The sequence below is a fragment of the Siniperca chuatsi genome, linkage group LG24, assembly GCF_020085105.1.
Source record: "Siniperca chuatsi isolate FFG_IHB_CAS linkage group LG24, ASM2008510v1, whole genome shotgun sequence".
Lineage (NCBI taxonomy): Eukaryota > Metazoa > Chordata > Actinopteri > Centrarchiformes > Sinipercidae > Siniperca > Siniperca chuatsi.
In genome coordinates, this window is record NC_058065.1 from 9,005,004 (window position 1) to 9,018,764 (window position 13,761).

The 13,761-nt window shown below is 38.8% G+C and overlaps 1 protein-coding gene across 8 annotated transcripts in view; it reads right to left on the minus strand.

Annotated features, from left to right (window-relative positions):
• Positions 1–13,717, minus strand: part of LOC122872190 (voltage-dependent L-type calcium channel subunit beta-4-like) — a 30,907-nt gene extending 17,190 nt beyond the window's left edge. For 4 of the 8 annotated variants that reach the window (XM_044188073.1, XM_044188072.1, XM_044188071.1 and 1 more), the window contains exons 1-5: positions 13,481–13,716; positions 11,387–11,470; positions 2,889–3,059; positions 2,615–2,737; positions 2,365–2,492 (exon numbers count right to left, since the gene is read on the minus strand). In XM_044188073.1, the coding sequence (XP_044044008.1) occupies positions 2,365–2,492; positions 2,615–2,737; positions 2,889–3,059; positions 11,387–11,470; positions 13,481–13,543 (569 nt within the window). In that variant the 5' untranslated portion in view covers positions 13,544–13,716. Of the gene's footprint in view, positions 1–2,364; positions 2,493–2,614; positions 2,738–2,888; positions 3,060–7,504; positions 8,006–11,386; positions 11,471–13,480 lie in introns of those variants that run through there. The other 4 variants (XM_044188076.1, XM_044188074.1, XM_044188070.1 and 1 more) reach the window with 3 other exon arrangements.
• Between the last annotated feature and the right edge of the window lie 44 nt (positions 13,718–13,761).

A 13,761-nucleotide genomic window follows, 5' to 3' on the forward strand; every position in this document is an offset into this window, starting at 1 on the left:
TTAATGTGGAAAATGAAAGAAAAAGTAACAAAATAAAATTGCCAAGGCTTAAAATGATCATTCACTGCAGAGGAAAGGTGCAAAACATGGGAGAAAAATATTGATTAACAATACTTTTGTGTTGCAGGGTTAATAGATCACAAAAAGGTAGGGGGAAAAAAACGTGGTGCGTTCAAGTCGTGCCAGATTGACAGTAAATATGAGCTATCAACTGCAAAATGTTCACGTCTAATTAATTGTATTCACTATTTTTTGGGTGATTACATCTTCCACTTGGTATCACAAATTGTAAAGTTGTCAAGCAAAGCAAATCCACTAATGTCAGCAGTCCAAGGCCATAAAAGTAAAGATTTTCAGTTTTATTCACTGTAATACTGACAACAAATTAAGGCCTTCAGTTTGTAATTATAAAGTCAGTCCTTTCTTTGCTTTTTCTGATTTTATATGCACAAAGTATTAGGTATTAAAAGAAAAAAGAATACAAAAAACAAGGAAATCTGATATCAAAATAACAAAAAGTAAAGTAGTCTTGTTTGTTACCTCCCTCCCTTTTGCATTTGCTCGTCCATTTGTCCTTTACCATTTGATTTTTTCAGCTGTAACTTCAAATTTTATCTTGAGGGGCTTTTCCATTTTTTCAGTTACAGTGAAAATGTAGTCCTGGTTAATGGGGTTCAAATGTCTCCCCTTGTCTGTGAGACACAGAAGCCAAGCTAGTAAGTGAAGCGCTGCAGCACTCCAGTCTAGTAAGATTAGCATTAAACTCAACAAGAAGGCTTGAGGAAGTGCATGTGAGTTACTGTACAAATTCTGGATGACAGAACCTTCAAGACACATTACACACACAAGGAAACTAGGAGGCTGATAGGACCGCTAATTAGAGCTATTGAAACTGTTTCACTGGTACAGTTGGCATAAGTAGAAGTCATGGAGTAAATAGTCATGAGTCATGAGCAGACCTGGGTCAAAGTAGAATTCAAAATCGGAGAGCTTATTAGCCTTTTACCAAGGAGTTACTGGACAAAATCTATGCTACTGTATTTGATTAAATCATTTTATTGTGTGTATCAGTCTAACCCCGGGCTGCTCAGGAGCTGTATGGACAGACACCAGCTGTGTCTTTGACAGCATAATAGAGCCTCCATAGTGTTTGTTCTCCATCAAAATGTGTACAAATGTGACTAATGAGTTGGGTGCAGGAATGCTGAAGTCTTGAGTCCAAATTCCCACAGTGAAAATCATTTTCAAATTTGGACTGCAAATAACGATCTTTTTCATTTTCGATTAATCTGACATTTATTTTCTCGATTAACTGATCAATCGTTTGGTCTATAAAATATCATATAACGGTGAAAAATGACTGAAACACTTTATCGATTGCCAAAATAGTTGTTGATTAATGGTCTGTTGATTGACTAATGAATTAATTAACTAATTTGAGCTGTAGTTCAGTGTTATTTTTTGTAAATGTTATCTCTCTAATAATAATCCCTCCCATGATGGTCTTAAAGGCTTTTTCAAAAGGTGTCTCCATACTGCCAGAATTATAATTGTCATCCCTGGTATTACTGAGTTTTTGTTTGTTTCTTTGTTCGTTTTGCTTAAAACTGTCGCAATTCAAGAAATTGAGTCTCACAAATATCAGAATATGAAGTAATCAGCTTTTAAAGATCCCACCAAGTATAATTTATGCGTAACTGTAGGATGTACTCCCCTCAGGTCGTTAAAACCCCACATTTTCAGAAAACAATACAGAGGACATGACCTCAGTGCACCCAATGGTAGCTACGGCCCTTTACAAAATCAACCAATTAGTGGCATGTCTGACTATTTTCTGTATCAAAACACCCCCAACACCCATGGAGTTGCATGATGATTGAAAAACATAATCATAACTAAAGGTAATGAGATAAAGTGGTGGTAAACACTAATAGCTGCAGTAAAGAGCAAAAGAGGCATTCGGGAGTTGTTTGAATGTAAAGGTAATACATAAGTATGGAGTAGAAAATAAAGTCAATGAAAGGAATGGTTAATGATATTTTTGAGCAACTGCGGAAGGGTCATAGAGGGTCAAGTTCAGCCAGTGAGCCTGTTCCTTTCAGTGATTTTAACTTTATCTGTTATTCTGCACATGTAAAGCTGTTAACCAATTAATTTTTATGGAAAATATCTTCTTACATAGCTTAAGTGCCTTTTATAGTTTGTTGTATAGTTGTCAGTATACCACATTCCCAATTATTTTAAAGAATAACACTGTACAGCAATTACCTGCAATTACCTCGAATACTAATTTAAATGTTGTTGAGACCACATAGTGCTTAGTTTATGAGACAAACAGTGAGAGTGTGTTTTTCTGTTACTTACCCTTGGACTCGTCCTCTCTTTTGCTCCTGCTGGAGCCGGATGTTCTCGAGCTTCAGAGGGCTGGGGATGAAGCCGATCTCACAGCCCTCCTTCACTAACCGACCGATCCACCAGTCATTGTTGAACTTCTGAGGACGATAACATAAAAAAAGGAGGTACAAAAACACAAGTTCATGTTTCACAGATTTTTGTATCAAAAAACATTCACATAGCAGTATATACAGTAGGTATCATGTTTTCAAGTACACACCTCTTTTATGTGGAGGAAATCCTTGGCGTCAAAGGAGATGGCTGTGGCTGGTACTGGAACATCCTCATCCAGTGCGCCACAATAGCTGACATTGGTCCTTACAGCAAATGCCACAGGTTTAGTCTGGAGGATAGAAACACAAACACATATGCACCTATTTAGAATATTTATCAAAAACATTAACTCCAGTATGGCCAACAGCAATACTAGTCTGTGAATGTATTTAAACGTAGCGGCAAATGAATTTGGCTAAGTAGTGTCACAGATTGGCTACCTTGGCTCTCTCCAGTTGAATGGCGGCCTGCTGCTCCCTCTCCTGTCGGCTCTGTCCCGGTCCTTGGCTCTGGCTTGGGCTCTGGCTCTGGACCTGGGCCTGCACCTCCCGCTCTTCCTCCAGAGAGACATCTGAGTCTGATGGTCTGCTAGTATATGAATCAGCTGAGCCCTGCAAACAGAAATCACACAGTAGGTTACTGTAACTGTATAGCAAGGATACAAACTCACATTGTTAGGGGTTGTGGTCCTTCCCAGCAACATTCTGCGATCTGATTAACCTTCGGCTGCTGGCAATATAGATTTGAATATTTTGAGATCTTGTGGGGGGGTATTGGGAGCATTCACCACCGAAGTCTGAAACAATGGGAAAACATCTCAAGACCAGTACTACAGCCTTGCTAAAGGCAGTTAAAAATAGTCTAGACTTTCCTGTCAGCCAGAGTTGCTGTAAAAATGTTACCCTGCCAGCCAGTACAGTAGCCCAAGCTTCATTTAGAGCAACAGGAAATGGCCACAGTACTATAAATGTGTGATCAAGGCATGGCTAATGCAGATGAACAACAGCACTCTGCTCCTAATAGGGTTGATTCATGAGAAAAACTACTCTCAAAATCTCTCCACACAGTGAGACACTGTTCCAATATCAAAGACTTAAAGTCAGAAAAAGTGTGGACAGATGCAGCTGAATGACCTAAATTGTGTCACTGAAAAACAAAAAAACACCTAGGTTCATACGAACATGATGACACTGGCCATGTTATAAAAGAAGGATGTACTGTAGCTTCATCCCATTGACAGCCAAAAGATCCGAACTGCAAAGCACAATGAGGTCCACTCATGTAAAAACGTCTTTATGGGACCATTGACTGTCCAAAGTTTTGGGGTTCACATCAACTTGCATTGGGAGTGCCAAGTCCAGAGTGGGGGCTTGGCACTGCAGAACAGGTGAGATGGATCGTGTAGAAAAGAGCAGACTGCCAGGAGCATCTCAGACAAAGTGGAATTTCCACTCCTGTGCTGTCAGCAGTTTGTACGACCACACACAGCCAATCTCACACGTCCAGACAATTCTGGATAGGGACACATTTTATTACTGCAGATGTAATTTCTGCATCTTTTGGATGTTTCTTTGTCTTGTCTCATGCAATCATTCCATATGGTCATAAAACGTGACATTGACACACACACAGTGCAGTCTATCCACGCCTTTTGCACATTTTCCACACATTAACTTGTAAATAATCACAGAAACTAAAGTATGTGGCAACATCAATGTTCTGGCTAGTCACAATAATATGGAAGACTATTTCTGCCAGGAAAAGAAAAAAAAGGATGATAAAAAATAAAACTAATCATAAGTCAGAATTATGAGATACTAAAACAGAATTGCGAGATAGTTTGTCTAATTTGTGAGAAAGTAAGTCAAAATTATGAACTTATGATATATAAGGTAGTAAGTCACAATTATGGTAAGTCAAAATTATGAGATAGTAAGTCAAAACTTTTACTTAGTATCTCACTATCTGAATAAAACATTTGTCTAAATGTTAACTTTTTTTAAAATATAGATTTTTTAAACTTTTTAATTAATTTATTTTTTTAAATTCTAATTAAGTTTTCATGTTTGTTTTTTTCTATTCTTGGCAGAAATTGACTTCCATAGGGTAATCCACAGACCTTGCAGAGGTTTTATACTGAAGTACAACCACCATAATTCTCAATGAAAACTGCTGACCAAACAACAAAATAAATAGTGAATTCTCATTGACAAACATGCCCAAATACTCCGCTTACTTATTTTGTGTTTTACTTTAGCTGGTCACACGGTACAGGTGTTGTTAGTGACTGCATAAACACTGAAAAATTATATGATCGTGGCTTTTAGATCCTGTTAACCAAAGCCAACAATAATTTTGGGCTGCTGCATTGAGATGAGTAGGTGCAGGTATCTGACAGCATGCTGATACAAGATATTGTACATATCAAACATACTGTATATACTGAAGAGAGATGCGTTTGAAATTTACCCTGTTTAATCAGTATATGTGATCATATCAATATATATAACACTTCCTCCATCACTTTCACATTAAAACACTTCCTGTGGTTGATTCCTTCACCTTCCTGGAAGGCTTATATAGTGAACAGTGAAATTTTCAGTTTTCCCAGTTTTTTCATACAGACTTGCTATTATTTGAAACCCAGTTGAGTCCCTGCCAATATTTAAATCATGCCGATATTTTTTGGAGAATTTGCAGTATTTCACCAACAACACAACTATGCCATGATCGGCTACACTGACATGCAAAACCACAGATCACAGACAGCTTTAGATGCCAGAAAGTTGGATTCTTAATGTTACTGCTATGCAGAAGTAGTTAATCACGACAGTCATTCGTCAGCTGTGTCATCTGGCATTTCAGCTTGGTGACACCAAATAACAACATGGATACAACTGAAAAAGATTTCCACCTTCTTTCAAGAGCAGTATGAATCATTAGCAGTAAGATTCAACACAAAAAACAAGACAAAGCAATAGGCTTTATCTGCAAAATACAGACTAAACAGAAACCCAGCAGTTTGGCTACTTTCAAGCTACTTTGAAAACCTTTAAACACTAAATGAAGTGATGGCAAACTGGTGTCTAGAAGTAAAGGCCACAAACAAGTCAATGATATTTAGCATGAGCAACATTACAGGAGCAGGAATAGCAGAAGGACTCATCTGTGTTCTGAAATTGGACAAATACTGTAAAATAACTGACACAGTTATCATTCAGTTACATATCACTGCATTAACCCCACAAAGGGAGGATACAGAGGCACCCACAGCGGTGTCTTGTGTTAAGTTTTGTTTCCTTGCTGTCCATTTTCTCGCACACTGTCAGGGATTTTTATCACTTCTGTGCCTTGAGACATGCTGGACTTGCAGTAGTTCATCCTGCCACACAGCGAGAATTCCAGTAATGCAACGGTTTGTTTGTTTTTTTGCTGGGGCTTGACTGGACCAAGTGTCTCCTTCTGCTGTGTTAATCTAAACAATCAGCCACTAATGATGATTCAATTAGTCTCAAGAAGATCAATCAAGCTAGTCATCACAGCTAAGCACTTTTCGTTTTTTACAAGCTAGCAGTAGCAAGACCTGACTTCAGCACACTCCTCATCTGGATTGTGTGCATCCAATCACAAAGTGGCACATTTGGGGAACTTAAATGGTTTCTTAATTTCAGGAAATATTAAGCTTACTGAGTCTTACTCGGTCTTGGAGTAACAGATACATCACTCTAACAGGAAAAATATCAAATGTTTCTGCTGGACAGTTCATGATATCTTAGGCTGTTTTTATTAAAAAGGGCATTCCACCAATTTTACGCATCAAGATCAGTGTACTCGTCATGAGAAGTACTACTGTTGTATTATGTCTTCTGTGGCTCTGGAGGAGCTTTGTGAAGTCCAAGAAAATTACCCCTGATTTTTAACAAAAAGCCTGGGTTACAAACTGGAGGTCTGGAGTTAGAAAGATGTGGGCATTTACCAGACAGTGAGGGTCTAATGGAAAATGATATTGAGCTGCATTATGGGAATTGTAGGATACAATGTTTTTAAGATTTAACCCATATTAGGGACAAAAAGTGAGGACATCTTGGCCTCTGCTGCTTCGATTGCGACCATTCTTTTTTTAATCTGTCTCTCGCAGGTCCATCAACTTTATGGAAATACAATACAATATTGCTGGACAACTACTTTCACAGTCATAAATATAATTCTAAATACAACAGAGGGGTGTATGGTGTAGATTCCAATTAGCCTACAATAGTTCATGAATTTTTTCTCAAGACTGTTTCACCTCCATTTCTAAAAATCCTTCAATCCAACACTAACAAGTCATTCTAAGCATCATTTCATGTATTTGTGTGGAAGCTTTGAGGTTGCACTGTAGCATCCAAGCTGTTATCCAATGGAGTAGCTTCAGCATGTGACTCATCAACATCAGAATCCACTTAATGACATCACGATGCATGTTTCTCCGAGCCTTGGCAGAGCCTATAGAACACGCAGTCGCAGGGTCAGATAAGAAATACTTGACTTTTTTTTAAGTGATAAATGTAGAAATGTGACACATTTATCATTTGAGTGTGGCCGTGTAATGGGCCTTAGGGGAGAAATGGGTAATTAACATCTTTCCATCTTCCTCTTTGAATCACGGCTCGGTCCATCTTTGAGAGGTGTAATGAACACTAAATGGCTCCTCCTGGCTCTGGTGGTTTCTTACAGGCTCATAGGCAGATATCAGCCACATATACAGCACATACAGAACCACACATCACACGCACATACAGATATAGAGAAATATATACAGAACTGTGTGAATGTCACACATCAGAAGCCATCTGCCTAATGTGCACTCCCCCTTCACACACACACACACACACAACACCCACCCACCCAACCCCCTTCCAGCCAAGCATAGCCCACGATCACACTACGCTGTACCGTTGGCTAACCCATCAAGAGGCCTGAATATATGTGTGTGTGCACAGCTGAGCTACTTCCATCAATAAACACACAGCAAGAGAGTGCAAAAGCAGATTCACACACACATCCAAACACTCACCGCCTCCGAGTCTTCAAATCCATGCAGGTACAAATTGTCATACATGGAGGTTTGATATTCCAACGAGCGCCTCTAGAAGAATGAGGGGGAAAAAATGAGAGTGGAGGCGGAGGAGGAAGGAGGGGGCACCACAGAGAAAAAAAAAGGATGGATGGGAATATGACGACAATCCCTTCTCTCAACAGCAGAGAAGAAGAATTTTTTTTTAAATCTCCCCTCCCGTTGGATCACGCCTGGTCCTCAGGAGGCCCGTCGCTTGATGGATGCAGCTTCTCCCTGATCCAACAGTGCTGCTGGCTGGCTCACATTATAGGCTGGAGAGGCTCTCCCTGGAGGTAGCCCAATCCTGGCATTTCATTTCATCAGGCTTCCACGCACACACACACACACACCCACACAGACACACACATATACATATACACAACGAGCAGCAGAGGCAGCAGCAGAGGCAGCAGAGGCAGCAGCAGAGCAGTGGATCCTTCCTCAATATCCAAGCCTGATGACAGAGCCAATGTTCAAGGAGCTGATTGGCTGGCTGGCTGTCCACTCAGCTTGGATGAGCGCTCTCCTTGATATTTTTTTTTTGGTGCGGAGAGGTAGCAGGGATCGGGGGAGGGGGACGGTGGGGAGCAGCATCCTCCATTTCCCTGTTACCGCTCATCGTCACTCTGCTTATTTATTCTCTAGAGAGCAGAAAAATCCATCCTGATAATACAAGGATGTGTAATGAATTTATGCATCATGTATTTAAAAAATGGCAGTTTATTTCCACTTGAGAATCAAATAATAAGTGACATAGCTATACTACTAAAGTAAAAATTAAAAAAAAAGACAGGCATCACATGCTTTGGTCTCAATACAGTACATGTATTTATGATTTAGGGATATTTAGTGTAACTAAATGGGACACTCTGGTTCAGGATCATAGCTAGGATTTCAGAAACACTGAGTCCAATTTCCCCCATTGCACCCCACCTAAATATTTGTTTATTTGGATTTTTCATATTAAATATGTTCCATTAACTGTTCAGTTATATCTTCTGTAAATTATACCTCCCAAGATGAAATGCTGGTGGAGAAATACTGAATCCTTCATAGTGCTAAGTATCAAACCTCTGTACAGTATTGAAAGATTGTATTGAGAGGTCAGTAAAATTGTTAGGCTTGTTTACTTATTCTTTAATCACCTATTCCCTAATCTAAATCAAAATGTACTTTTAGGCTAGATTTACTTTATTTAGGCAAAAAAAAAAAAAAAAAAAAAAAAAATCAACACTGACTATATTTTGTTAAATGAAGAAAAGGTTCTAAAATGTTTAAATTTCCAAAAATAGGGTATTGTATAGGCACCAGTACTGATACCCAGTCCTAGTTCTTTATTAATTTATTTATGGTTGGCTTAAAGTAGTTAAATTTAAGTATATCAAGTAGCAGTGGGAGATATGGCCCTAAAATAATATCACAATATTTCAGGGTATTTCTGCTTTAATGATATTCTTGACGATATGACAAAATACTGAGAAATAGCTGTTAAGCTCTACTCGCAGGATTTATGGCTCTCCTCGTACTCAACTGGGTGCTTCTGCTTGAGGTGGTGAAATACGTTCGTTGTATTGCCCCCGTCTGATTTTTTGTAACCAAACCACTTCCACACAAGTCGCTCCCCTTTTGGGAACTAACTCCTCCACCGTGGAGCCCGTAGCAATGTTTTCGCTGTTAAATCAGTGGTTCTCGTCGCTTTCAGCCATGCTTGTTGTCACAGTGTGTTACGGTATGACATCATTACGTCAACAAGTCGGAATATTTTCAATACCACGATATGAATTTTCTCTAATCATATTAAAAATATATATTATCATGAACAATATATCATGTCTAAACATAGCTGGATCAGCCTGTAAAATAACCTCCATGTGACCACCAAGGTTTTTCTCAGACCAACAGTCCAAAACCAAGACATTCAATTTACAACACAGAGAAAAGCAGCAAATTCTCTTCATTTGAGAAGGAATCAGCGAATGTTTGGCATTTTTGCTTGGTCAGCGACTTAAATAACTAATCAATAATCTAAATTGTTGCAGATTATTTTTGTGACGACTGACTAATCATTTCAGCTTTACACTTCGTCTATATATGGCCAGTTTATTGTTTTTGAAAATGTATGATTTCAGTCGGCTAAAACAGAATATACTGCCCGCTGCTCCTCAAATGCCAGGGAAAAGATTTCTTCATGGGGATTAATCTATAATTTATGCCAATTTAAGGGACGATTGCATAATTAATGGTAGATGTTTTGATAAGCAGCCTGGGGGAAAAAGGCTACTTCTTTTCCTTTCCACAACACTTTTGCTTGACCTCACAGCAGAACACAACACACAAGATGCGATGTGTGAGCAGTCACATGAGACCCAGTCTGACTAAGTGATAAACCTCAGTGCAAATAGGTACAACTGCAAATATACAGCACCATCAAACAGGCAGCCACAGCAACCACTTAGATCTGCTCTGGACCATCTTCTAAAACCTACTAATAAAACTAATAATACTCACCTTCTGTGGCCAAATACCTATTAAAAACTGTAAAACTTCTAGAAACCTCTACATTAAAACTCTTTAAAACCTGCACAATAAGCAGAAACATTCCTACTGCGGGTTGCAGGGTTTAGTGGACCACCTGTACTTACTGATGTTTTGATGGGATTAGCCTGTAACACATCAGTAAGGCTCTACAATGTATTCCAGCTTGCTGTACCCTCTGTGCTCAGACCAATCTGCAATAGCTAGCATCTCCACATATGTTAAAAAAAATCAATCTACTATATTAAGTTACAAATAAAGTTATATTATACAGCTCTAAGTTGCATTCATCATAAATATTGACTCTGGGGGGCCAGAGTCTGCATATGAGCTGAGGATTTGAAATAAAACACTAAAAAGTGAGTGAGGATTCAAATATTGCACATTTGAGAAATAAATAAGTCAAATCTAATTTGTTTGCTGACACTTACGGTAACTTCCATTATTTGTTATGAAAAGGAAATAATAAAAGGCTACAGCTGAACCTCTGACACATGCATTACATTTTTGTTTTTCCAATCCAACATATGAAAATGCACAGTCAGATATCTGTGATGTTTCCAGTGAGGCGTTAAAGTAAGAATAGTGTTTTAAGGGTTATCTAAATTGCATGTTTTTCAAATGAAAACAGCAATAAATGTGCATTTGAATGAACTTCTAATGCAACATATTTTGTATGCTATGGGCCTGTTTTGTATTGGAAAAATATGTAATATGTTTTTCTCCAGTGTTGTAGAGTGAGGCTCACTTTTCAGGGAAAAATCATGCTTATTGTAAGACAAAACTTTATAACCTGCTTGGCTTGCAGTCTTCTTTGTCTCCTCTTTTACTGGTACATTTCTACCTTCTACTAGCAGCAAATTACTGCCCTCTGCAGTCGACAACAATGTGTATCATGTCACCCCTGTGGTCGCATCATGCATGTGTGTTCTCACACATGTCCTGGTAGAAGATGTGTTACAAACAACCCCAAAATATGCTCATCTAAACATTGATGCTCAGCGCCTCAAGTGGTCACAGACTCCGCAGGGTGCCTTTAACCAATGTGCGCAGAAGCTTAACTATAAGTGAGAGTCTAACTTACTACGGTAACATGGCCTAAGCATCATACTTTCATGATTATCACTAATGTTTTAAAGATCGACATACACTCTTCTCAATGAAGTTACCAGCCAAACTGTATCAAGTTATCTGTCTTTCCTTAACTGGAATAAACACTCAGAAATGTCCATGAAAATCCATAAATTTCACAACTAGTCACTGTTTTCTATTTTACATCCCAGGCCTTTCTTTGCATTTTAGCACCTGTCTGAGGATGAAACTGGTGGAGGTGGTGCTGCCATCAGACCTCTTCAGTCGGCTCCTCCTGGAATAAGTCCCTCGATTCACCTGTATGGAAAAACACAAGCTCTCAACCAGCAGAAATGCTTTTTATCTACAATAGGCCTCTGAAAAGCATTCAATAAAGCTGCATCAAGCTAATACACGATGCAAGGTGACATTCATTCATGTCCACTTGAGACATTTGGCTGATGCTCTTTTTCAGAATGATTTAAATGATTTTGATGTCAACAGTACAATAAGGTCAACTTTACAAGCAGCTAGCCACATGTACGTTTCATTGCCACAGCACCCAGAAGACACATTAAACATCACCATAAGTGGCTTATACTGTATGTTTTTGCATTATATGTTTGCCTTGCCTACTTACTTTTATCCTTACGTCCTCACTTTCTTTCTTTTTTCTCTTCCAAAAAGTCCAAATATACCAGCAGAGTTCATCTCCAGGGAGCTAATTTAATTATCTGCCAGTGATTTGCCCCATTTCTGTTCAAGTCTCCAGAGTTGATGACAATGTCACCGTTAAAAAGTCAGAACCTACTTCCCTGAATTTATAAAACAGGGCCATTAATCTGGGTCACCATCTCTCTTCTGTCTCTCTCTCAAAACCAAAAGCCAAGAAGAGATATGAAGGATAAAGTTAGCTTAGTCTATGAATACCCTGCTATTAATATTAGCCTGTAGCCTCCAAAGATCAATTAAAATGAAGAAAAATGTGTTATTACTTATCTAACAGGGGCTGATACACTCCCTTTTTCTTATTTATATACAGAACTTCTGTCGAAATCTGATAATTTCATGAGGCACTCCTTGCAGGTTAACACATTATACACCTGAAACAACATTTTCTATAAACTATGATCCACCTAGCAGCATTTTATTTCGATTAAATGTCAAGTTTGTACAACTGATATTGCTCACTGATGGTGCTGTTTCTGAGGAAGGAGACTGTGACTGTTTAACCAACTGTAACAATAAATAGACTATTAAAATAAATGCTGCACGGTGGGTGACACCAGCGGTGGTTGACTACAGGAGTTAAAGAACCTTACATTCACAATTAAAAGTATTTCAGCTAGATGAAATGAGATATGATTAAAAGATAATGAAAAAAATCTTAATGGGACAAAATGGTTACAGTATGACTTTTTAAACATCAACCATATGTTGTATTTCAAGAAATGTTTTTATTGTGAATATTTGATGTCATTTCTCAGGTCAGAGCAGACATTTTCTAACTGAAGGAACTTCTGTGCACATTTTAGCCCCCATCTATTCAATCAATAACATGATAACATTTCAAATAATAACCAGAATAACCTCCATTAATTCCAAAAATGAAGAAAATACAAAAAGGCCTTCTGCATGTCAAAAAGGTCAAAACAATGAAATGCCTCCTTTTTATCCTCTTGCTCCTCTAGAGAGACAATAAAACAGTTTCTCTGCCACATGCAATATAAATGTACAACTGTAAACAAAAAACTAAATATACATTTACATATTTATCTATGAGGCAAATAAACGCACTACAACAGAACTGTCTTCAGTCATAACAGTATGGACTTCCTCAACCGTGCACTTTTAAATTTGTATATCTTATTTTAATACACTTGCCTTACTTTACCTTTGTAAAAGTGTCTCTCTGCCTCTCTGCTCAACCATTTAAAAAGGACATTGGTAAGTGTTCCCTGTTCCTCATGTAATTTGCGCCCATCATCATACAGATGGGTATTGAACAACAGCAGATTTGACTATTTATCACTGTTTTTATGTGAAAATATCTATTAACCATCTCCAGCCCGAGCTAACAGTCAAGGCAAGTTGGCACAGTGAGTCATGACGTCTTTTCTGGCTAGTAACTTTTTAGTAAAAGGTGTTGAATTGAAAAAGATACCAGCTTCTACCCAAGTATAAAGTGAGCCCTGATATATTTGGATGTAACCTGTGCCAAATACACGGGTAAACAGTGTTTAATCAAGGTTTTAAAGTATTTTCTTGTATGTATCTGCCGCTGATTTGAAAGTAAGTAGCCCAGAACCTCAGCTAGAAATGACCTACCTGAAAGATGGGCGCTTGAATGCCCTCGCCAATCTTGTTCCGTATGTAGATGTGTCGGGACATTTCGGCCAGGACATCGGTCCAGAGGGCTGGCTGCTCCGGTCCAGCCCAGCGGAGGGGTGGCGGGTTCCGGGCTGCGTGATCCAGCTTCACGCCACACAGCAGAACATGAGCGCTCGCGAGCCGTTTGCTTTCTCAACTATCCACCTCGAGACAGGTGTTCCGCTTGTTCCTGCTGCGCGCGCTGGGAGGTTCGTCATGCACACTGCTGCCGCTCGCGC